We start from the raw sequence: 25,068 nt of genomic DNA on the forward strand, positions 1-25,068 counted from the left end.
TGATCAATAGACAACGATAAATACACTAACATGTCAGGTAAAGCACATCAACTGAGTAGGGAAACCCTACCTTAGCAATCACAGCAGTAAGCAACACGGACAATCAAAAAGGCTCCTCTACGAAGTCTTCTCCTATACAAAGATCATACAACACAATTACACTTTGAACAATTCCCAACATCCCCTTCCACATAAATGTATAACAACCCAAAAAGATGCAACAATTACAAAGGTAGAACTTACCAACAGTGCAACAAAACCTTATACGCAAGAGTTACGCAAGTATCCACACAAAGATGCTACGAAATGCTCAAGGAAAGGATTAGGGAATGATTTGGATGTGATTAGGGTAACGTAGAAGTGATAACGCTTGAAAAGCGATATTAGAAAAGCGACGCGGAAAATATAAAATAACCTAATCATACCCTAATCAAACCGTCAAAATATGACTTCGCCAGACCGGACACTCGGTCGAGTGTGACGACACTCGGCCGAGTGGTCTACACTCGGTCGAGTATTCACTATACTCGGCCGAGTGTTCCTCGGCAGAACCGAAATAACTCTCACAAAGAGCACTACTCGGCCGAGTAAGCTCTACTCGGTCGAGTAGGCTCCAAAGGAAATCCGTAGTGTTACACAAACGGTGGCGAAAGAAGTCCTATTAGACAGATGGTCCATGTCTCATGCCTTGCCTTTATATGCCTTCATCATTCTTGCAATTCTTCTACCTTTGGAATTGATAAGCTTTGTCACCCACACTTGGCTAGGGGTTGCGCATACTTAAACAAAGCCTGTCAAAGTCATCCCTGTGTCGCGTCAAATCTAAGTTAGTGTCGCGTCAGTCCAACCTAAGTCTATATTTCACGTCCATATAAGGTCTGTGTCATGTCAAGTCCTATGTCTAAAGCCCATTGAATATGCATAACGCATTACAAACGACAAATTTCTTTGAACAAGTTTTAAACGACTTTTGCAAAGCCTTTTGTGTTTCCTCATTCGAAGTCCATGCGATAATTGCTTACGTGCATATATTAGATTGCATTCTTGTGTGGCTACTAACAATGCAAGTAGGTATCAGAAGCAGTACTTTATCAAGACCTCGCTTGCCACAACGAGCGAATATTCTTTGACAGGTGTTTCGACACACCTCTATTATGTTCCCCCAACGAGAGTACACGGATAGACATTCCCTCTCGAGACATGGAGATCAGTTCCCGATTAAGTTCCCCAACGAGAGTTCACGACCGACAGTCACTCCCTCTCGAGACATGGAGATCAACATCGACCCCAAATTCTTCTGAAGTTTGTTTGAAGCTGGACACAAGCAGATTTCTCCCAGCGGTTCCAGACTGTGTTCTGCTGTCTTCCCCAAAATCATAGTTTTATTCCCCAGTGAGAGTTTGCTTGAGGACAGAGACATGCAGATACCCCCAGGCGATCCTTCCTCCCTTTAGGTAACCCTTTTCAGGATAAACTTTCATATCTTTTAAGTAACCCTTTTCAGGATAAACTTTCATATCTTCTAGGTAACCCTTTTCAGGATAAACCCTTCAGATCTTTCAGAAACTTACCTTAATCTTTCAGATAACCCTTAGACGACCCTTTGGGATAATTCTTCCTTCAGCCTTCCTCTCTTCAGATAATCCTTTATTTCTTCAGACACTTTCAGATAATCCTTTCAGTAACCTTCAGATAATCCTTTATTTCTTCAGACACTTCAGGATAATCCTTTCAGTAACCTTCAGATAACCCTTTTTCAGTTAAGTCCTCTTTCAGTCCTTTAGAGAGTTGTCCTTTGACCTTTCCTTTAGTGAGAGATAGCCTTCAGAGTTAGCCTTTGGAAGTGTTAAGAAGTTTCTTGAGAATCCTGAATCGCTAATACCTTGGACACCAAGTTATCTTGGACCAAAGAGTTTTGCAAACGTCTTGATCCGTTTCACCAGGGGTATCTCGGTATGGTTTCTTCTTATGGCTGGCGAGCTTCCTTACGTAGTCTAATGGACTTTAAACGACCCTCCCCGATAGTCGACAGACTCTAAAATGTTCCCGATGACAGGTCCTTGGTTCAGACCTCTTGAGCCGCCTCGCGTCGCCATAGTCGTCAGGTTGTAATCTTCGATTGACCTGATGGCTATACTTTGAATTTCGCCTTGTCCAAGCCTCAGTTAAAGTGGGGGCTCTTTAGATACCTCATTTCTGCACCTCCTGCAAACCACCCGGTGATGATTGGGCCGCATGTTTGGTACGCGGAACGATTTGTGACAGTTCGTAAGTTTATCGTCAAGTGATTGCTCAAACACTAATGTCTACCTCTTAGTTGTCATCTACGTGCCGATACGGTCGTTTTGGCAGTAATTAGAGTACGTTTGGAGTCCGGGCCTAAAACCGTCTTCATTTTCTGATAACCGTTAAATCCCGAGTCAGAATGTTCTGGAATGTTCCGGATATTTCTATTCCATATTTTATAAATATTTCACAATCTTTTAATCTTTGGTAAACAATTTTCCGTAATATTCATACAAAATATTAAGGAAAACCAAATTATTCCGTCATTCCACAAACCAAACATGGAAATCTTTCTTCCGCAGGAGGAAACCACCTGGGAAGAGACGCAGCAGGTGCTGCGCCTCTTCCAAGAGACGCAGTGCTTGCTGCGCCTCTTCCAAGGTCCTTTTCTGCGTTTTTTTCGTATCTTTTTCATATCTTTTCGAGATTCACTTCCAAAGTTTCTCCGAAAACCCTATTCCTTCACGTGATTAGTATAAAGAGGAGCCTTCGCTCCTCATATTTCTCACGCGAGTGTCCGCCCTTCTCTTCTCCCTTTGCAATCTAGACCACGTTCTTACTTTTTGGCGTCTACGTGCTTGAACATTCGACCACGTAAGCTCGGATCCTTCTGAGTACCAGCCTCGTTTGCATGACCGACCAATTTGACCAACTCCACAATCAATCAACTTAATTAATCTTAATCGTTTTCCTCTTACGAGGGCACTTTCGTTATATTCGAGTCGAGCATCACTAATCGTAAACTTAGTTCATCTCGTTTCGTCAAACATGTAAGTCTGAGGGTGTAAATCCTTCTTTGTTTATTGTTCTTTATCTTTTATGTCATTAATGTAAGATTTATGTCGAAAACACTTATTAAAACCGATTTATAAAACCTCGTAAAAACCCTTTTTACGGATTATCAGAAGACAAACCGTCGAGAAAGGACGCAGCAACTGCTGCACCTCTTCGAAGGTGCGCAGTGCCTGCTGCGCCTCTTCGTGAGGCTACCGCAGTTCCTGCTTCCTTTCTTCTTCCTTCGTCCTCTGTAATTCGTCTTCTTTATTCGTTTGTTTTCTTTAATTCTTTGGTAAAAAAACATAATCATCTCACATGTATATTATTCATCATTCATTAACGTATGTAATTCATCTAAAATTCCGACTTAAATCCCAAGTAATCAATATTTGCGGGTTTTCGTCATTAAAGTCAATCTGGGTTGTAGAAATTCAATTCGTTCATATTGAGTTTCTGGAATTCGATCTTTGATATATTTTCATCTGTCTATTGTCATATTCGTCATTAATTCGTCACTAATTCGTCATGTTTAACCTATTTAGTTCACCCATGTCATTAATCAATCGTTCATTCATGTAAATAATTCATCTTAATTCCGTCTCATTCATGTTTTATTGCTTTTATGACTCATTCACATGTAATTAAAGTATTAAATCACTTCTATCCGAGTCAAATATCGTAATTAACCCTTAAATTCATCAATTAATATTAACGATTTGCAGTTCCGGCTTCACAGCCAGAACTCACCCTTGGAACAGACGCAACAACTGCTGCGCCTCTTCCGAAGGGCGCAGTCCTGTTGCGCCTGTTCCAGGTTGATTTCTGTCTCTGAACTTCCGTTCTGCCTTGACCTAGTTTAATTAGCTTACGTATAATTAATTCTTATTCATATTATCGCCTAATTTCTGTTCGTTAATTTATTCCTTTATTCTTTTTCTCAAATTATTCGTTTTAGAAGTATTTTCGACATAAATCAATGAAACCCATTGTAATTATTGTAATTTTTATTATTGTTTTTTTTCTTTATTGCATTTATCATTGTATTTTGTATCATTTGTATGTTTTCACATGTAATTGAACATAAATTCCTACTTTGACTTAATTGTATGATAAATTTCTTGTTCACCGACTTAGTCTAAATTCACATGCTAGGATTAAAACTTGGATGTTGCATTGCATGCATATAATCGACGATATATCGAGTATGAATAACTTCCCTAATCATTAGTAGAGGCCGCTATCGAGGCGGGCGGGATTAGGTGTTCGATCAAAAGAGCTTCCTAATACGTACCCTCACCCCTTACTCCAGATCTCTGTGAACACCCGTGTTCATTGGCATCCACGAGAGTCATTCTAGACATAGAATGCTAAGGGTAACGATTTCTTAGTGTTCATGTCACCACTTTGTGTCTTGTCATGACACGAGGTATTCGAACGGTTCCAATTTCCCATAAAAATTGGTGGCGACTCCACAAATACAAACGCTTGTTTCCCAAGCGCCCCTGTGGCCCATTGTCCACACCACCACAGTTGTTGTGCCCCTAACAATTGTTTTTGCTTGAGACGAAATTCCGGACCAAACATTTGACATGTTATTCTTAGCTTGAAAAATGTCGATATCACAACGGTTGTTGCAATATTAAGCTCTTAGGGTTCGAGACCACAGACTTGTAGGTTCAGAAAGAACTCTCCAACCCAGTTTTGTAAGGAAGGCCGCGTTCGCTTGTCGAGCTGATTGTATACCGAGCCCACCTATAGACTTGGGTTTTTGTATATTTTCCCAAGATATAAGTTGTATTGATTTTTTCTCTTCGCTTCATTTCCTCCCCATAAAAAACGACGAGACTTTCTATCAATAGAATCACATACCGATCTTGGAATTTTAGCCGTTTGCATACTATAGTTAGCTATAGTGGTCAACGTTGATTGGACTAAAGTTGATCGCCAAGCAAGAGACATACGTTTTGTGAAGGATCCCTGATACCATGTTAAGATGTTATAAGGGGAACGTTGTGTTTATTATTGACTATTAACAATGCTTATATAGTTACTGATACGCGGGTAGAGGTCGTCGTACCCGATCAAACAATTTAACTCAACTAGTAAGGGTAGTCGAGGTCGAACCACAAGGAGATCAAGTTTGAGTATTAGTTTTGTTTTAGATTATAAATTAGCTACGTAAATCATGAAATTGATTAATATTAAACAAATTGCTAAACTAAAAATAAATTAAAGTACGACCACTAAACTAAGTAAACAAGTAATGAAAAGTGATTTAAACAATAAAGGAAAGCCTAGGATCCGATCTCACCTCCGACATGTTCATTTACTATCATAATCCCATTATTTAGTTATCGAGGTAATGCGTAAGAAGGAGACGACTCTAATTCGCCAAGCACCCCCCTTTCGGGTTCGCACTTGGACACTAGCTATTCCAACCAACCCCCCTCTCGGGTTCGAAGGTCGGTATCCTTAGTCTAACACCCGACTACCCCAAAAACATGCATATTCCCAAGGTAGTCTAACATTAACTAAGGTCATTAGGCCCACATCATGTTCCGGGTCATCCCACTCCTTCTCTCGAAGGTCGATTTCAAACCCAAGACTAGAGGTGCCCTCCTTTGGCTCTCCCTCTCGGTCTCAACCAAAGTTGACAATTAGGCTTAAACAAGGTAACCAAATCCTCAACCTAATTGGTTCTCACCAATGGACAAGGGTTAAGAATTAACATTACCCACAAATAAACCATCAAAAATAGTCAATCCTCTAGTCAACCCCTACATATTTCCCCAACAACTAATTAAAATAGGATTTAATAAAGTAACTTACACATGTCGGGGTTAAATCGAATCCTAGTGAAAATACTACTCACTAATCATCACCAATCTAACATAAGACACATTTATAATTAGGGTTATTTCATAGGAATAATCCATCCTATAGGTCGTCTCCTTAAATCACTCCATCCTATCAGTTATTCCAATTAAATCCATCCTATACAACCTATCTTCCTATAACAGTTTGAGGTAACCGGTTACCTGCTCGTAAGGTCAGATTTCAAAAGAAAAAAAATCTAAAACTAATAAAACAATATTAAATTCTAAAATCAACAAAAAAACTCTCCCCCTTTCTCACTTCCTTGACTCATTATCTCGGCTCTTACTTCCTCTTTATCCCACTCAACAAACCCCCACCATCACTACCCAATTTCTCTTTTCCGATCATCGACGGACGCTCTAGATTCTAGAACCACACTTCACAACTATACAAAAATCGACCACAAAATACCCACCATACTCCACTGACGTTGCCGTCATCAATCATCTCTCTCACTCACATCCTAACACCACTCAAAGTTGTCGCCAACACCGCCATAAAACCACTAAATGGTTGTCTTTGAAATCTACTTGTATACCCTAATAGATCTAGGATTTTGTTTTAGGGTTTTGGAGAGGTGAATATAGGAAGAAGGGGAGTGAGAAGGAGGGTGGTGGTGGCACCGGAGGGGAACAAGAGAAGTGAGGAGGGTGGAGCCGAAGGATAGTAATGTTGGTGTTGGCGAGGAAGAGGGGGAGTGAGGAGTAGCAGGCGCATATGAGGAACAATGGGTTGGGGAGGAGCGGTGGTGCTGGTGGTGGTCAGGGGGGATTGAGGATTGGTGATTGGTGATTTCAGCAATGTCGGCGTTACGGGAGGGGGTGGTAGAGGTGGTCGGCGATAACGTTGTGGCGAGGTAGGTTTTTGGAAGGTGGGATTGGTGAGATGGGTGTTATTACAAAAAAAAAAAAAAAAAATAGGGAAGGAGGTACAAATTTAAGAGTTAAATAAAGAGGGAGGAAAAGGTTACCTAATAAAACCGGTCAAGAAATTGAGTGAGTTTGTTATTGGAAGGTATGGGGTATAGGTTGGATTTAATTGGAATTATTGATAGGATAGAGTAATTAATGCAGACCACCCATAGGATGGATTATTGTTATGAAATAACCCTTATAATTATTCTAAACATAAAATTAAGTATAATTAATATTAAAGATTGTAACTTTAATCTAATAGAATGACTAATAAACTACACTAAACATTGTAAGATTAATAAAAACTAAAACTTTGATTAATTTAAGTGACTAAACTAACTAAAACATAATAATAATGAAATAACAATAACAAAAAGAAAGAGAGGGAAGAATTAATACCAAATTTGCATTAAATGGGAAAATGAACATAGATCTTCAAATAGGATTACAAAAGATGGAAACTTTGAACTAATTTCTACCCTAAGTTAATTATGAGATGGGAATAAATGAAGAATAAAAATGGATTTATTTTTGACTACTATCCTACTGCGTTTCCTACTGCTTTCCTCGTCTTTCTCCCCAGCTCACTCCCAAAAATGACGGCTCCTTTTCTATTCTGTCTCCTTCTACCTCCGAAAACCAACCAAAATGAAAAATGAATGCCCCCCCGTTTGAATCCTCGAAGGAAAGGACAAAAAAGTTGGGTTTTGCCAGCTCCTTGCAATCATCTCAAAACTCCTCACACTTTGCAAAATGGTCCAATAAGAACCTGGGCCCACATTGAAGAATTGAGCAACGTCGAAATACATTCCCATGGAAAACAGCCCACGGGCCACACGCACGTCGGGTTAGAAATATTATGTGACGGACTCGGGTTTTCGCTCGAGTTGGTACCTACAAAAAATGAAAGAACGGAAGCAATATCAAAATCCCGACAAATAATATAGATCAACCCAAAGTAACATAACAATAATAAATATTCTATTTTATTCCAAAACGAGCGAAAAATCGTAAATCGAGTTATTAATTAAACCAAATAAGAGATAAAACGTGGGCTAAAACAAGTAAAATAATGTGTTATCAGTTACATAGTTGGGCTTCTATGGGCCAATATTGGAATACAATATCGTAATCCTAACATCTATACATATTCACATCAATGATCAATCTGATGGCAAAACAAAATCGACAATCATTAAGAAGGCCAAATGCTAATATAAATTGGGACCGAAACTTGATAAACTGTAAACATAAACAACTACAACCGGCAGAAATCACAAATTGCAAACCCTAGAAATTTGGTTGTAATAGAGGGTGAAGTGTGAATGAGAAAATGTCGTCTGATGGTTGCAAAATTTTTCAAGTAAATTTCGATTTTAGGGATTTTATTTTTACTGGAAAAATGACAGATCTAAAGTTTGTGCGACCAATATATATATATATATATATATATATATATATATATATATATGTGTGTGTGTGTGTGAGCCTGTGAGGTGAAAAGAACAGAAAAACAATAATGAAAAGAATAGAAAAGCAAACACAAATTATTGTGTAAGACGGTCGTAATGCCTTACAATGCGTTCTACATACACCTCATTGTTTAAAACAATAAACGACATGTACAAACGTTATAAGGTTGTACAACGGTCTTACATGATATAATTATCGGAAAAACAGAAGGCAAAATGCGAAAAGCGGAAAACTGGTAAATAATATAAGCAGTAAAGGGCTGGGATAGACAGCATTTTAAGACATCAAGGGGACTTCTGAAGAACAGCAATCAAGTCCTGGATGGCTTTCAAAGAATCAATGGCTTGACCAAGGTGGTGTTTAAGGGTATCAGCTTGTGTAACGAGGGGATCGTTTTTCATAGTGGCTTCCTTCTTTTCTACCTCTTGAGCTTCGTCCATCAATGCCGTAATCTGTTCATCAAGTATCTTCTTTTCTTCCGCTTCAGCTTTATCCAATGCTGCAGTTTGTTCAGCAACAGCCGCCTTATCTTGGTTAGCCGAGGGCACTTCAAAGTTAATGTTCTGGTCAAACTCTACGGCTTGGTTTGCAAACAGGACGACAAGTGGTATGGCGAGTGCGACTATTTGGGTTGTATCCCCTCTAGCTGCAAACCGTTGCAGGTTATGAGATAGTTCGGATGATAGAGCGAATGCACGACCTTCCTTGAGATAAGTCTTACGGTCCTTGAGTAACCTCAAGAACTCTTGCACCTCATATTTCAATGCCTTGATTAGTTCATCAGCCTCACGGTTTAGGTTGTTTAGTGATTTCTCCGCGCTCTTCATAGTATTCTGAGCCCCATTTAAGTCGTTTGTGTCGGCCTGTTTTCGGGCCTTTGTAATTGCAGCAACAGTATCTCCACGCGCAATCTCGTTACCCACCTCGACTGGGTCTACTGTCACTGGTGAACTCGTGCGAGTCAATGTAACCGCTACAGGCGAGGATCTAAACAAAGCCCCTCCACCGCTTGGCCTGCACGCAACAGCACTTATCTAAGGCATTTTTATACAACTCAGACTAATTGTTTATAATAGGAATAAATATAATAGTTGGGCCTCAACCATCACCTGGTTTTGGTTGAGATGGTTCATCTATCAACCTTTGGTCAACCTGGCTTTGATACCATGATAGATGAACCATCTCAACCAAAACCTTAAGGTAATTATTGCTATTAGTTTCTAGAAAAGTAAATGGGGGTAAAAGGTACCTGTAGGAGAAGGTGATTTTCAGGATGTCCATTGCGGTTCGATCCTCAACAGCGGGAAGACTAAGAAACACGGTGGTGCTCCGTTTTTCGCGGTTGTAGAGATTCCCAAATGAAATCTTTACAGATTCATTAACACGAACCTGATCATAATTCCCTGCACGGACTTCCTGGATTTCCGATTCTTTTTGGGTGACAGTCAGCTCCAAGTCTTGTACAACCACACTAAGGAGCCCCGCGAGACATGATGAAAAGGCTATATTCAAACTCGCCGAGTTTGATCCTTCCACATCTGCAATCGAATAAGTTCCCTTGTCGCTGCGGGCTGCTATGGCTTGAAGCAGCTATATACAAAAAAAAATACAATGTGAATTAATGACTCAATTATGTGAATTAATCGAGTGAAATTAAAGATGCTTATTAGAGAGTACACACAACACACCTGGCTATCATGATCATTACCAAGACCGAAAGTGTAAACAGGGACGCTTGAGACGTCAACAGTAGAAGGGTGATCAAATCGCTTGCTTAGTTCTCCATCGGACATAAGCATGATTGCTGTTGTACGCCCGTCACGCTGTCTACGTTGGCCCAACACACTTAAGGCTTCTTGTAGGGCTCGAGATATATTTGTCAACCCACCAGCAAATAAGTTATTGATTAGCTTCTCATTTTTAGCTTGCCCATTCTTGTCCATCCGAGTCAATGGGCACAACCTCTTTGCATCCGATGAAAATGTGACGATCGACAAACGATCAATCTCGTCCAGCTTCTTCAGCAAGAACTTCATCGATGTTTTCAGCTTATCCAACTTTGTCCCCTCCATACTTCCACTCACGTCCAATACCGCCACTATATCAACTCCACATCGTTGCTCCCCTGTATCCAAACCCATCAGTTGCACTACCAACCTATAGTCGGTTTTCTCCAACGCCGCATCTTTCTTATTGAATATATTTTGCGTTATTTTTCCTGATCCGAGGTCTATTGATGTTGATGCCGCTGTACATATATATATATTTTTGAGAAAGATGGTCAGTATTGTTAAATAAGATGTAAATGTTTTTCCTTTAGCGTTAATATACATAATGGAAATAGATAACTATCCACTAATACACTCTAAAATGGAAATAGATAACTATTGACTAGGACGGGGAGTATGTTCTACAAAATACGAAAAAATAATTGAATACGTTAATAATAAAGCATTACGATTGAGTAAAAAATACCTGACGGTGCAGGGACTTTCTCGTCATCGTCGTAGTTTGTCGACGTCTTACTCATTTTGTTGGACTATGGAGTTATTGTTGTTGTGTCTTTGCTTACTGCCGTGGATATGTATATATATACTACGTAACGGAGTACTTGGTACGCTTTGTTTTTGTTAGTCATGGAAGTCTGATTAATTAATTATACGAACTAGATGGGTCAACTCATGACTGGCCTATGGCTCGAATTTTATTTTATTTTCATTGCGTTTGCCTCATTGAGATAAGCGATTTTTTTTAAAAAAAGTTCTGATCGTTTAAGTTTTACGTTTAAATCATAATTTTTTTGTTTTGATTTATATCCTCAATAAAAGAAAATTAAATAGTTGATACTAATTGTCATTCACTCGATACTTAATAAACAGAAAATTAAAACGTATGGGGCTTATTTGCCACTTCCCCGCTTATAACATGGTAACCAATATTTTAAGTTTAAGTACATGATACTTTTTATGTTTGATTTACTATAAAAATTCCTCAATCTTTCATTAGTTTTAAACTGAATGAACTCAATTTAATTTCGACAATCAACTCTTCAAATAGAGTTGTTAAAACAACTATGAACAAATGACTATTTAACTATGATATTATCATCTATACAATATAGTTAAAAGGCTTCTAAAAGCATTGCATTTAATTCCATGTGGCATACTCATTAAATTTTATTCTATGTTGCATTTTCACAATTTTTGAATTTGTATTGATTATTAAATTTACTAAAATTTCTTACAAAAGTGTCATCATATATTTTGTAACATATAAGTTAAAGTAAATCAAAGTAAAAGGCTTTTAAAATCATTAAATTTAATTCCATGTGGCATAATCATTGAATTTTATTCTATGTTGTATTTTTATAATTTTTAAATTTGTATTGATTATTAAATTTACTAAAATTCACAAAAGTGTCATCATATATTTTGTAACATATAAGTTAAAGTAAATAAAGAGATATTATCATTATTCTTAAATTAATTGTATACATAAAAGATTTCTTGATTTAAAAAAATTTCAAAAGTGATGTAATTTATACAAATCCACTTACAAATTTCATAATTTTTGTAACATCTAAGTTAAACCAAATCGAAGGATATTATCATTATTCTTAAATTAATTTTATACATTAAATATTTCATGAATTTAAAAAAAAATTCAAAAGTAATGAAATCTATACAAATTCACAAATAAAATTTAACATTTTATTTAAAGTTTTTGTAATAAAACCTGTTAATGAATTGATTAAATTTCTTCATACTTATTTTTCTAATTTATAAATTTGATGAAGTGTTTGTTGGAAGTGTTGTATTTTTTTTCTATAAATTGTTAATACTTTACTTTCCTAAAATTAAAACTTTTTTAATTAAAAATAAAAATAATTTTGTACTTCAATAACATTCCTAAAAGTAAAAGTATGACATTTTACTTCAATTACTATTTAAAAACAAGGCAATTAAAAAACTATGACATTTTTCACATTAGTTCAATTTACTTATTATGTGAAAAACTATTCACGCATCTAAAAACAAGGCAATTGAACACCCACAATTTTCATTAACCTTTTTCCTAATTAATTTACTTCTTAAGGTCCTCATAATCAATTAGCTTATTTAATAATACTCATAACTCACAAAATAATTGAAAATGAATATGAAAAGATGAGAATCAATGGTTGTATTATCTTATTTAATAATACTCATAACTCACAAAATAAGTGAAAAGTTTAAAACTAATGGTTGTATAATGGATATAAAACTAATAGTTTCCATTCACTAATCCTCCATGTAATATCCATTGATAATAAAATTTCAAATTACATACTATATTTCATGGTTGAATATTATATTTGATTATGGTGAGTATGAACGTATGGTATATAAAAATGAAATTAACATCTCCTATATGAAATTGTTATTGTTGTTGTTTTGTAGTATGATAAATTATTTTAATTTTTTATGTTATCCGTTCTTATGAATCGTTTGATTTATATTGGAATTCATATTTTTCATGTGGGTTAATTTAAATGGTCTACATGTGAAAATATTTTGATTCTTTTGTTAAATGTTCGTCATGTTGATGTTTTTTCTTTGGTCAATAAAACATGTGTATCAACTCTAAAGCATCATCAAAGGCACGTGAATGTAGATATGGTAGAGCCTCATGCAAGTAGTTTGAAGAAAGAAGATAATCAAAAGGCACAACACCAAGGTGAAAACTAAAGATAAAACTTAAGGTATAAACTAATAAGTTATTGATGTATCGTTTTATTAGTAGATACAGACAAAAAAATGTAATTTGTGTCAAATGACAATGGATTGTAAAGTTTGTATAACAGATTTTGGATAACTATTTTGTTCATATTAGGATAATTGTTTTTCACTTTCTCATATTTAATTTCGCAGATCAAACTATTTCTGTTTCAAACACAATGTGTAATTATTGTCTTGTACTTCTATACTATTATATCTTGATTTGTGCAAGAATTTGTTGTCCATTTAGTTTAATTAAACATTATTGTTCACTTTTGAGTATTAAGAAGCACGTCTAAATTTTAGTAAGAAAACTTATATTTATCTCGTGCATTGCACGAGTAACAAAACGAATATACAATCAAAAGGCTACCTAATCATTTAATTGTAATTCACATGACATTTTTATAATCCATTCATTCATAAATAATAATAATAATAATAATAATAATAATATTTATTATTATTATTATTATTATTATTATTATTATTATTATTATTATTATTATTATTATTATTATTATTATTATTATTATTATTATTATTATTATTATTATTATTATTATTATTATTATTATTATTATTATTATTATTATTACTACTACTACTATTTTTATTATTATTATTATTATTATTATTATTATTATTATTATTATTATTATTATTATTATTATTATTATCATCATCATCATCATCATCTATACAATAACATAAAAATGATATTTTAGTGATCATTTAAGAACTTTTATAAATTTTCTAACATAAATATGCACTAAATTTTTCATAACCATGAATAATGATCGTGGTAACTAAAAAGGAAAAAAAGAAGATAAATAGGCACTAATGTTCATGAGTTAATGATCTTGGTAACTATAAAGACAAAGAATAAAAATTGGTTAAATAAATGACTATGTAAGAATCCTCAAAAACTCTCTAAGAAAATATGCATTAAATTTTTCATTACTCCATTATCGTTAATGATCTTGGCAACTAAAAAGACAAAAAATAAAAATTGGTTAAATTAACTCATTAAAATGATGTTTACATTAACTCATTATAATTCATTAAAGTTTGATTTCAATAAATATCATTTATCATTAACATTAGGAGGGTTTATTTAGATCAATTATAACCGATAACTCAAGAGATATATCAATTAAAAGTTATATAATCCAAGATTATAAATAAGACCACAAAAAGGCGGAGGAACTTCCATTCGCCTATAATTTTTTATTTGCATACTTTTGTTTAGTCTTTTACACTCTATTTAATTGGATTCTAATTTATTTTTGTTTATTTTCAGAGTTACTTACCAAGGATCTAAACGTGAATGTCGAGGTATAAACAATTAATATTTTATTCTTTTTACTTTTATTTCACATATACCAAGTATTTTTGTTTCGCTTAAGTAAGTTTAATTTAGTGGTTACAATGCTTGAATATTAAAATGGAATACTAAGTTAGGGGTTGTCATTAAGACAAATCAAACCATCATACAAACTTAGGAGTTTTGGTGTCATTCCTCATTACATAGTTTTGACTCATATCACAAAATTTAAAAATACCCTAACTTTAATATATCTCCAAGTAAAAAAGAAAGTACAGAAAAAGTCGAAAAACACTCTCACGAACAATACATCAAAAACAAAACAACTAAAAAAAGTCAAACCCGTGATTTTCACGGGTCACAAAACTAGTTAACTATTAATAACTTTTAATAGCGTTATCAATTTCCTAAGACTCTTTTATTACTCTATGATGAGTTTATACTCTCTAATTAAGTTATTTATCTTCAACCTGTTAATGCCTTTTAATGTAGGAAAGGAGGTTTTAGATAAATCCATTTTAGTGGCCTGAGGTTTGGTTTTATTTCCTCCTTCGTCATCTGACTTTTGAATAACATTTCATTTGAGTGATCTAAAATATGTAATAGTCAACTTTACATTTTAAGTAAATAAAGTGTAAAATAGGATATTAAATTACATTCAAAATAGAATAATCAACAGTTTGCAAAATAAAGTTTGATTTAAATATAACTTTTTATAATAATGTTCAACCTCATTAAACACAAACCCTCGAGTTTACGTGATAGCCTACAAACCACGTATACCAGGTAAGCCACCCGAGGATGACAGACTCGAAATCTATTAGGCATTGTGGAGTCTATTGATCGAATACGAAAGAGGGGGGGGGGGTGAATTGAGTATTAAAAACGATGACCGCTTTTTCGAAATATATAATATAAATTAATTACTTGATTTTATTGATTAAAATCAACTAATTAAATTATTAACAATAAATTCAAAATCGAAATAACAATAATAAAGAGAGAGAGAAAGAGAGACACACAGGATTTTGAAGTGGTTCAGTTTCACAAGTCGAAACCTACGTCCACTATTCTCGATTAATAATTTTTAGTACCTTTCTCCGGATTACAAAAATTACCAACCCACTCGTATAATCAACTATATGATTATAACTCAGATTGAGTATCGCTAAATACTCTATGTTGCTCTTACGTTAATAAGAAAAATACAACGATAAATACTAATCTCACGTTATGCGAGTGAGTATACTATCCTTGTGTATTTAATATCCTATAACGATTTTTCTTCGAGTGATTGACAAATTTGATGCGTGATTTTTGTATAAGCAAATATAAAAATATGAATGAAAGCTCAAATGATTTTTGCTTAAAAATATTTTTCTCTCTTTGAAATTTGTAGATGTGTGTGTCAACAATTAATGTTGAATGAATGAGAGTATTTATAGTAGAGTAGATTAGGGTTTGGAATGTTCTGGAATTAGGGCATAGGAATGTTCTGGAAACAAATGACTTGAAGAACAAGAAAGAAACAAAGGAAGGAGTTTGGCCTCCCTAGGGATTCGGCCACCCTAGGGTTTCGGCCTCCTAGGGGTTCGGCCCACCTAGGGTTTCGGCCTCTAGGGTTTGGCCGGCCTCTAGGCCTCCATCGGTCCAATACTTGCTTCTTTAGCCCGCAACAAATCGAGATAGAATTTAGTTAAAGCCCTAGGTTGCATGACGATATAAATATCGTATTACAAACCAATAGTTTATTTAACTTAAATTCTAATTAATTAATTCCAATTAAAATAAATACTCTCTTATTTTTATAAACCATTAAAAATATATTTTCCAAAAATTAACGCATCATTTTTGTCTAGCAATGAAGTTATGTCTATTAGGTCATAACTTCATTAACCTTTAAATCAAACAAAGTAAAACCATTACCGGATGACGACCTATACTATCTAATCTTCAGTAGATCTTCAGTACACGAATCGTCTCTTCACAAGTCTCTCATCTTGAGTCTCGTGGTTGATTTCCAATCTTGATCTCGCTTGAAAACATCGATCAAGTATATTTGAAGTTGTACCTCCTTGGTCCAAACTTCAAGCTTGCGTCTTGTAATTGTTCCTTTCTAAATTAAAACTTAAGCACACAATTACACGCATATGTTTATATATTAAGTCCACATACAAATCATTACTGTCATTATCAAAACAATTAATTAGGACTAAAGGTCCAACAAATTCCCCCTTTTTGATGATGACAAGTCTCCTATGATTTGTGTCTAAGTCTAGTTCCCCCTCAACATAATACTTCCCAAATTATAGAACAGTTGAGCGCAGAAACTAATGATCTCTTCAAAGTTATAACTATAGAACGCCATGAGAGAATTAACTTTGAGACGGTCGCAAATCATAAAAACAATTCCCCCTCTTGGCATCATTGAAAAGATAAGAACAAACATAAAACGACCAGAATAATATATTATGAGACAAGAAATAATCATGAAAATCATATTATATTAAACGTAATCTAGTTCTTAATTAGCATAATAATAATATAAACTGGAATCACACAAGGAATAATGCGGAATTGAAAAAGCTAACATCCATAAGAATGGATTTTTATTGTGAGCAAGGATTTAAAAGATAAGGGTAGGTTGAAAGAATTAGGGCAAGTCGGTCAAGGGTAGCGAGGGCTCGGTGGGTTCGACCTAGGACGGGTACGGTACTCCAAGTCCTCGAGTCGCGCATGACAATGGTCGAGAAGTGCAGCTTGAGCGGTTAATCGAGTATCAAAGTTACCAATCCTCAAAGTCATTGCTTTAACTGCTTCATAAATAGTTTGCATCTCAGACCTCATCTCCTTCCCAGATTGCAAAAGATCATCACCAAACTTAACCAAACTAGCCATACCTTCCTTTATTTGAACAGACTCAGAGTGAGTTCTTACCGCGGCCTTACAAACACTGTCGAGGCGCGTTTCAAACCGTGACAACACGGTCTTGATGTGAGCATTGCTAACTTCACTCGGTCCACTAGTATCAATTCTCCTTTGCTTTGTAAGTAGGTCAAACAATTCTTCCAATTTCTTGTCTTGTTCATTAATTCGTCCAAGAATAGAAGTAAAGTTTGAATCCATCTTTGAATCCAACATATCAAAATTCACATTGCTTTTTCCTTCTTTTTCTCCTTTTTCTCCTTTTATCTCAAAACCTAATTCGTTGCCATTAATAACGAGCTTCATATAAGATAGATAAAGATCGCTCATCTCGTCATTAGTGATAACTCCATAACTCTGCTTCCCAATTACTCCTTTCTTCTCTAAAAGTCGAGATATCCAATTCCCATAAGGCAGACTTAAAGTAGAGGCAAAATCTTCCATCTTAGCCGTTACACTAGCTTGTATAATTTTATGAAACACAAGCAAGGGTAGACTAACCTTTTCTCCTTCAAGCCAAGCCTTCATAATAATCATCTCATGTGCCCCGAACTTATCTCTACCTTCTTTTCTAGGGACAATAGTACTCCAAAGAAAGTTCAAAAAGAACCTCAATTTAGGTGACAACTTCGCAGCTAGGATAGTCTCGGATTTAAGTAGCATCTTGTTTGAAATACCGTTTCACTATCAACCGTTTTTCAGGTAACATACCTCCCCATTCTACGCTTGGATTGATCTCGGTTCCTCCTTCGGGAACTCGAGCCAAAATGTGAGAAATCACCAGGTGAGACTTTTATGGAAGTCTCATTGACCACAGCAAATAAATTTCCTTCCTTAAGATGAACAGAAGCATAAAATTGATATACCTCAATAGGAAAAACAGGACCACTTACAGCAACAATATTTTCCCATCCTTGATCCTTGAGAAAATTTCTGAAAAACCCAAGTGCTTTGTATTTCTTTAACCAATCAATCGAATATACTCGTCCTGCGTGAATGCGATATTGAGCAACTTGATTGACATCTCTTCTTTCTCCTTGAGTTAGTCTAAGATTATTTAGTCCATTGTTGGTGTAATCATCCATATGCTGTGCGTAAAGGATACGTGAAGAACCATCTAGAAGTTTATAGTTCTCAGTCTTTGTACATACCTCAATTTCCGAAACCATCTTCCCCTTACCTTTAAACAATTTCCGACGCTTGGTGAGGTTGGCCGGTTGGTCGACGGCGGACCGTGGGGAACGGGGTGGTTCGGCCGGTGAGGTGGAGCGTGTGCGAGGTGGTGATTGGCTTACCTTCTTTCTAATAACAACATGTTTCTTTGATTGAAAACGGGTTGTAGGTTGATTAGTCATTATGAAGATAAAAGATAATAAAGGTAATTAGGGTTTAGAGGATTATAATTGATGAGAATTATGGTGAGATTAAAGGGGTATATATAGTATAAGGAATTTGAGTTAAGGTAAGAATATGTTTCCTTAAAAGATAGAGAATAATACCAATTTCCTTATTTTTAATGCCTTTCCTTTTTTTTTTTTTTTTTTCTCGGCATCTTCCTTTTTTTTTTTTTTTTTTTTTTGTTTCGTGCCCTTTTTTTTTTCGACACTTTCCTTTTTTTTCTTTTTTTGTTTCGTGCGTTTTTTTTTTTTTTTGTTTTTTTTTTCGCATTTTTTTTTGTTTTGGCATTATTTCCTATTTGATATAAGATTAGGAAAGAAAAACTTTGATGGAGTTTAGGTAGGATTTGTGGAGGAATATAATAAGATAGAATTATCTTTATTATATTTAGGCAATTTATTGTAGATTTTGTCGATTTTTGTAAGGAAATGTGATTATGCAGAATATAAAATATTACCATACACATAAGCAAGATATAACACGTAAAATAAATATTATTTAACATAATTAAACTTGCAACAAAAATATACGGACACAATCGTACAATCTTATCTTCCTAGCTTGATCATTCAGTTCCCGGACATAATTATGACGGATTTAATTATCACTAATTAAACCAATCTCAAGTCTCAATAACTCAAAGCGTTTTCTAGCTAATGCCTTAGTCAAGATATCAGCCCATTGCCTTTCAGTACTACAAAATTCAAGTGAAATGTTGCCTTTCTCTACATGATCCCGTAGAAAATGGTGTCGAATATCTATATGTTTGGTCCTCGAGTGCTGGGCAGGGTTCTTAGAAATTACTATAGCACTCGTATTGTCACACATAATAGGCATACGACCTACATTAATACCATAATCACATAGTTGTTGCTTTAACCAAAGTAATTGAGAACATACCAGTCCTGCAGATACATACTCGGCTTCAGCAGTAGACATTGCAACTGAATTTTGCTTCTTTGATCCCCATGTGATAATACAAGGTCCAACAAACGTAGCATACCCAGAAGTGCTTTTCCTATCTAAAGAACATCCTGCATAATCTGCATCTGAATATCCTACTAGATCGAAATTACACTCAAGTGGATACCATAAGTATAAACTAGATGTACCAATTAAATATCTCAAGATACGTTTAACTGCAATCATGTGTGATTCTTTAGGACACGATTGATATCGCGCCTGGAACACATACACTAAACATTATATCGGGACGACTTGCGATTAAATATAAGAGTGAACCAATCATACCTCGATATGTAGTCTCATCGACACACTTACCATGTTCATCTATAGTCATCTTCTTTTCAGGTACCATAGGTGTATCGTATGATTTTGCATTTTCCATACCGAATTTTCGAATCAGTTCCTTGATATATTTCTGTTGGTGTATCTTTATACCATCCTTTGTTTGTTGAATTTGTAAGCCTAAAAAGTACTTCAGTTCTCCCATCATGCTCATTTCAAACTCAGAAGTCATTAGATCAGAAAAATACTTGCACAATTTTTCATTAGTAGAACCGAATATAATATCGTCTACATAAATTTGTACAACAAGTAAATTTGAACCCTCGGATTTTAGGAACAAGGTTTTATCGACAGATCCTCTTGTAAAATTATTTTGTAACAAAAACTTGGATAATCTGTCATACCATGCCCTTGGAGCTTGTTTCAAACCATATAAAGCTTTGTCTAATTTATAGACATGGTTTTGAAACTTCTTTGTCTAAAAATCCAGGAGGTTGTTCTACATAGACTTCTTCCTCCAAATAACCATTAAGAAATCTTTGTCTTAACGTCCATTTGGAACAGTTTCATTCCCTTATGAGCGGCAAATGCAATAATGAGACGTATAGCCTCAAGTCTCGCTACGGTGTGCAAAGGTCTCGTCATAATCGATCCCTTCCTCGTTGATTGTAGCCTTGGACAACTAGTCGTGCCTTGTTTCTTGTAATAAGTCTTGTATCGTCCAATTTGTTTCTAAACACCCATCTAGTACCAATAACGGTTCGATCACTGGGTCGTGGCACCAAGTGCCATACCTTATTGCGTTCGAATTGTTGAAGCTCTTCTTGCATAGCGGTTATCCAATCAGGTTCAGCAAGAGCTTCTTTAATATTGGTAGGTTCAATGGTTGATAGAAACGAAAAGAACGAGCAGAAATTATTCAAGGACCTTCTAGTTTTAATGCCTTGCTCTAGATCCCCTAGGATTTTGTCCAAAGGGTGGGAGCTTTGATGTTTCCACTTTTTGAGAACTCTAGGCTCATTATCATTTGATGGACTAGCTTCATCTGCAGACGAAGAATCATGATTTGTTCCCCCTGAGTTGGACTCGGGATTTTCTTCAGAAGCATCACTAACTTCATTAGACATATCATGATTTGGATCGGAAGTTACAACATCATTAGGTATAACTTCAAGATCTCTTTCTTTATCCAAGGAAGGGTCGATAGTATCATTAACTATGGACTCATCACTTCTCTTAGGATTGTTTGCAGAGTTCTCTAGTTCATCATTGATACCTTGAATATCTTCTTCTTCATTTAGGGGCTCATTTCTTGCTAAAAAGAAATCGGGCTCATCTGGATCCTCTTCTTCCTGTTCAGCTTTATCAAGCACATTATCTTCGTCAAAGCGAACATGAACACTTTCTTCTATGCGCAAGGTTCTTTTATTGAACACTTTGTAAGCTTTACTATGATCCGAATATCCCAGAAAGACAGCCTCATCACTTCGGGGGTCAAATTTTCCTAAATTTTCTTTTCCATTATTATGAACAAAACATTTGCTCCCGAAGCAACGGAGATGTGATATATTGGGCTTTCTCCCTCTTAAAAGTTCATAGGGAGTCTTTTTCAAAACAGGTCGGATCATAGCTCTATTATGCACATAGCATGCGGTACTAACGACTTCGCCCAAAAGCTTCTAGGAAGGCCACTACACAAGAGCATAGTACGAGCCATATCCTCTAGGGTTCGATTCATACGTTCCACGACACCATTTTGTTGTGGGGTACGTGGTGCGGAGAAGTTATGCCCCACACCATTTTCCCTACAATATTCTATAAATAATTGATTGTCAAATTCCGTGCCGTGATCCGTCCGAATCGAAATAAGCTTATTATCATATCTATTTTGGGCAAGCTTCATTAATACCACAAACTCATCGAAAGTTTCATCTTTAGAAGAAAGAAAGATTGGCCAGACATACCTTGAGTAATCATCGACTAGAACAAATACATACTTTGATCCACCACGGCTTCTAACTCTCATAGGTCCACATAAATCCATGTGTACCATCTCAAGTGGTCGTTTAGAGCTAACTATTCTCTTAGGTTTAAAAGAGGATTTAACATGTTTGCAGCGGGCACATGAGTCACACATTGTCTCTTGCTCGAAATTAATTGAGGGCAAGCCTTCAACTAAATCCATAGACTTAAGTTTCTTTAAAATAGTTGGACTAACGTGTGCAAACCTCTTGTGCCACAAGCAAGACTCATCAGAAGTTACTTTCATACACGTAAAGGAATTTGTATTGACAACATTTAAGTCAATCATATACACATTCCTCATACGGTGACCCTCAAGTAAAACATTACTAGTACCTTCAATTATGATACGACAAACATCGACATGAAAAACAACTCTATTTCCTTTGTCACATAATTGAGAAATACTAAGTAAATTATGTTTAAGACCACTTACCAGATATACTTTATCAATTGAATGAGAGGCTGAAATTCCGATTTTTCCTACTCCAATAATCGTACCCTTCTTATTATCTCCAAAGGTAACCTTGCCACCAAAGAAGGGCTCTAGTGAAAGAAAAAGATTTGCCTCTCTGTCATGTGTCTCGAGCATCCACCTTTGTCGAGATACCATAGATTATTTTCTTTCACTTCTACCTGCAAATGAATCAAATACAACTTTTAGGTACCCAAGCTAGGTTGGGTCCTTTATGGTTAGTAACTCTATATATTTGATCCTTTCTAACCCATACTTGTCTTGTTATTCTTTTGGCTTTAATATTGGGTTGTCTTGGTCTTTGTCTAACAACAGTAGCTCTAGGTTTAGTACCTTCATGAGACGCTTTAGGGTTAGGGTTATGAACTTTAGGCTTGAATGCATGCTTTTGATTCTCATTCATTTTATTTGATTTTGAGGGAACAGATGAGTAATCAAAAGCCATATCATAAGTCCTTCTAAACTTATTATTGCGTTCTACGTTGTCGTTAGATTCATCTATAGTAGAAGCATCATCTTCCACTGTGACATCACAAGTTTTGGCAGTTTCAACATTCTTTCGCTTATCAAAAGCGAGTTTGACACAGTTGACTTGTATATGTCCAGTAGAGCCACAGTAATTGCAAATCAAGTATTCTGGAAGATTAACGTATTTTCTTTTTCTGAAATCATTTTCAGAAGGATTGGATTTGCATTTATCATGGTCTCTACGGCTATAGCATTCATGACCAAGTCCCATCTTCATGTTATTGTCAGATTGTTCAGTAAGGAAGTTTAGAACCTTTGTGCTTCCTTCCCACTTATCATGAACTTTTCGAGCATGTAATAGTAATTCTTTCAAGGACTCAATTTCTTTTTCACATTTTGAATGATCTTCTTTTGAATCCTTGGAAGAGCTACCTTTCTCAAAGTTATCACGAAATTTATCAAAACGTTCATTTAAGACACGTTTCTCAATTTCATGTTGGTCCTTAAGTTTGGACATGCTATTACTAGTTTCATCCAATTGCTTAGAGAGAAATACAATTTCTCTCTTGTGTTCGGAAACCACACTATCTTTGCCATTAAGCTCATCTTTTAAAATCTCATTGACTTTCTTCACTCGAAGTTATAGCATCACTAGTTTGTAACTTTAGCTTGAAGATGCTTAATGTTGAGTTTAAGCTCTGAAGTTATGGCATCACTAGCCGTAACTTTAGCTTGAAGATTCTTAATGTTAAGTTTGAGCTCTGAAGTTATAGCATCACTAGCCTTAACTTTTGATTCAAGAGCGTTCTTCTCAAAGATTTGTCATGTCGAAGTTATATTTGGAGCAGACCATAACTTTAGATTTGAGCTTTTTGGCATTGGCTTTCAGAAGTTGGTTTTCCTCAGCAATATCTAAAATTTGTTCCTTAAGGTCTTTTAACTCTAGACTTTGTTCATGACAGTGATCAAGGGAATGTTCACAACACCTAAGCAAATTTTCCTTAGAAAGTTTCCTAACACGCTTTTTAAGGTCAAGATAATTTACCTCATCATCCTCTCGAATCGAATCGAATTTCCAACAAGACATCTCTCAAAGCATTGCTTTCATTGTCGCTTTCGGAGAATAGGTCAAGGCGACGTTACTTAGACAAACGTTGGCGTTTCTTCTTCATCTTCGGATTCGCCATCTTCAAAGTCCAAGTCTCCCCAACAATATGCCATCATAACTTGCCTGAATTCCTTCTTTGTTTTGTCACGTAGATTTTTGTCCTTAATTTTCTTCCATGTAGGGCAATCTTTGATCATGTGATTATCATCACCACACTTGAAGCATCCACGATTAGAGAAAGATCCTTTTGACTCAAACGATTTCTTGGGGGTTTGCTTTGATTTGTTATTTGTCTTATTTTGATTTTGAAAGAAGGGCTTTTTCTTAAGACGTTTAACAAACAATACAGTTTCATCTTCAATATCTGAAGAATCATCAACTTTGCTAGACTCAGCTTGTAAGGCTATCTTTTTGCTTGTACTAACTTCCTCCTCATCCTGATTCAGAGTAATCTCGTGAGCCATTAAGGTTCCGAGTAGCTCCTGATAGGATAATGAAGTTAGGTCCTTACATTCTTCTATGACAGATACTTTATGTCTCCATCTGCGAGACATACTTTCGAGTATTTTTCTAGCAATTTCCTGAGTCAAAAGTTCTTCCTAAATTCTTTAGCTCATTGATGATGCTAGAAAAGCGAGAGGACATGCTATCAACTGACTCGTTTTGCTCCATGGCAAACAGCTCGTATTTTCGCATTAGTAATGCCATACGTTGCTTTTTGACAACAGTGGTTCCCTCATAGGCTAATTCTAGACCATCCCATATTTCCTTGGCAGATGAACTGGTTGAGAAACGATCGAATTCGGTAGCAACCATACCGTTTTGCAATAAGCTTATTGCTTTTGAATTCTTCTCAGCCTTTTTATAATCCGCCTCAATATAGTCTTCTTCTTTCTTTTCGATTGGTAGTGCCATTCGGTTGCAAGTAAGATCTTATTAGGACCATTCTTGATAATCAACCAACACTCCCAATCGTTTCCCTTAATGAAGTGGGTCATCATATTTTTCCATAA

The 25,068-nt window shown here is 35.5% G+C and overlaps 1 protein-coding gene across 1 annotated transcript; it reads right to left on the minus strand.

The window, feature by feature from the left end:
• Positions 1 to 8,374: 8,374 nt before the first annotated feature.
• Positions 8,375 to 10,910, minus strand: LOC141656477 (uncharacterized). The gene is made up of 4 exons (XM_074463386.1): positions 10,803 to 10,910; positions 10,016 to 10,575; positions 9,577 to 9,917; positions 8,375 to 9,341 (listed from the first exon to the last, which is right to left on the minus strand). The coding sequence occupies exons 1-4, from the start codon at positions 10,855 to 10,857 to the stop codon at positions 8,612 to 8,614; spliced, it is 1,686 nt and encodes a 561-aa protein (XP_074319487.1). The 5' UTR covers positions 10,858 to 10,910; the 3' UTR covers positions 8,375 to 8,611.
• Positions 10,911 to 25,068: the final 14,158 nt, after the last annotated feature.

This window comes from Silene latifolia, chromosome 5 (assembly GCF_048544455.1).
Source record: "Silene latifolia isolate original U9 population chromosome 5, ASM4854445v1, whole genome shotgun sequence".
NCBI classification, from domain to species: domain Eukaryota; kingdom Viridiplantae; phylum Streptophyta; class Magnoliopsida; order Caryophyllales; family Caryophyllaceae; genus Silene; species Silene latifolia.

What these genes read in the sequence shown, in the direction of transcription:
- LOC141656477 (XM_074463386.1), bottom strand. Translation starts at nt 10,857, where the DNA reads ATGAGTAAGACGTCGACAAACTACGACGATGACGAGAAAGTCCCTGCA. An exon ending in GAAAGTCCCTGCACCGTCAG is followed by an intron (nt 10,576 to 10,802) that starts GTATTTTTTACT and finishes ATATATGTACAG; the next exon opens with CGGCATCAACATCAATAGAC. An exon ending in AAAATCACCTTCTCCTACAG is followed by an intron (nt 9,342 to 9,576) that starts GTACCTTTTACC and finishes TGTTGCGTGCAG; the next exon opens with GCCAAGCGGTGGAGGGGCTT.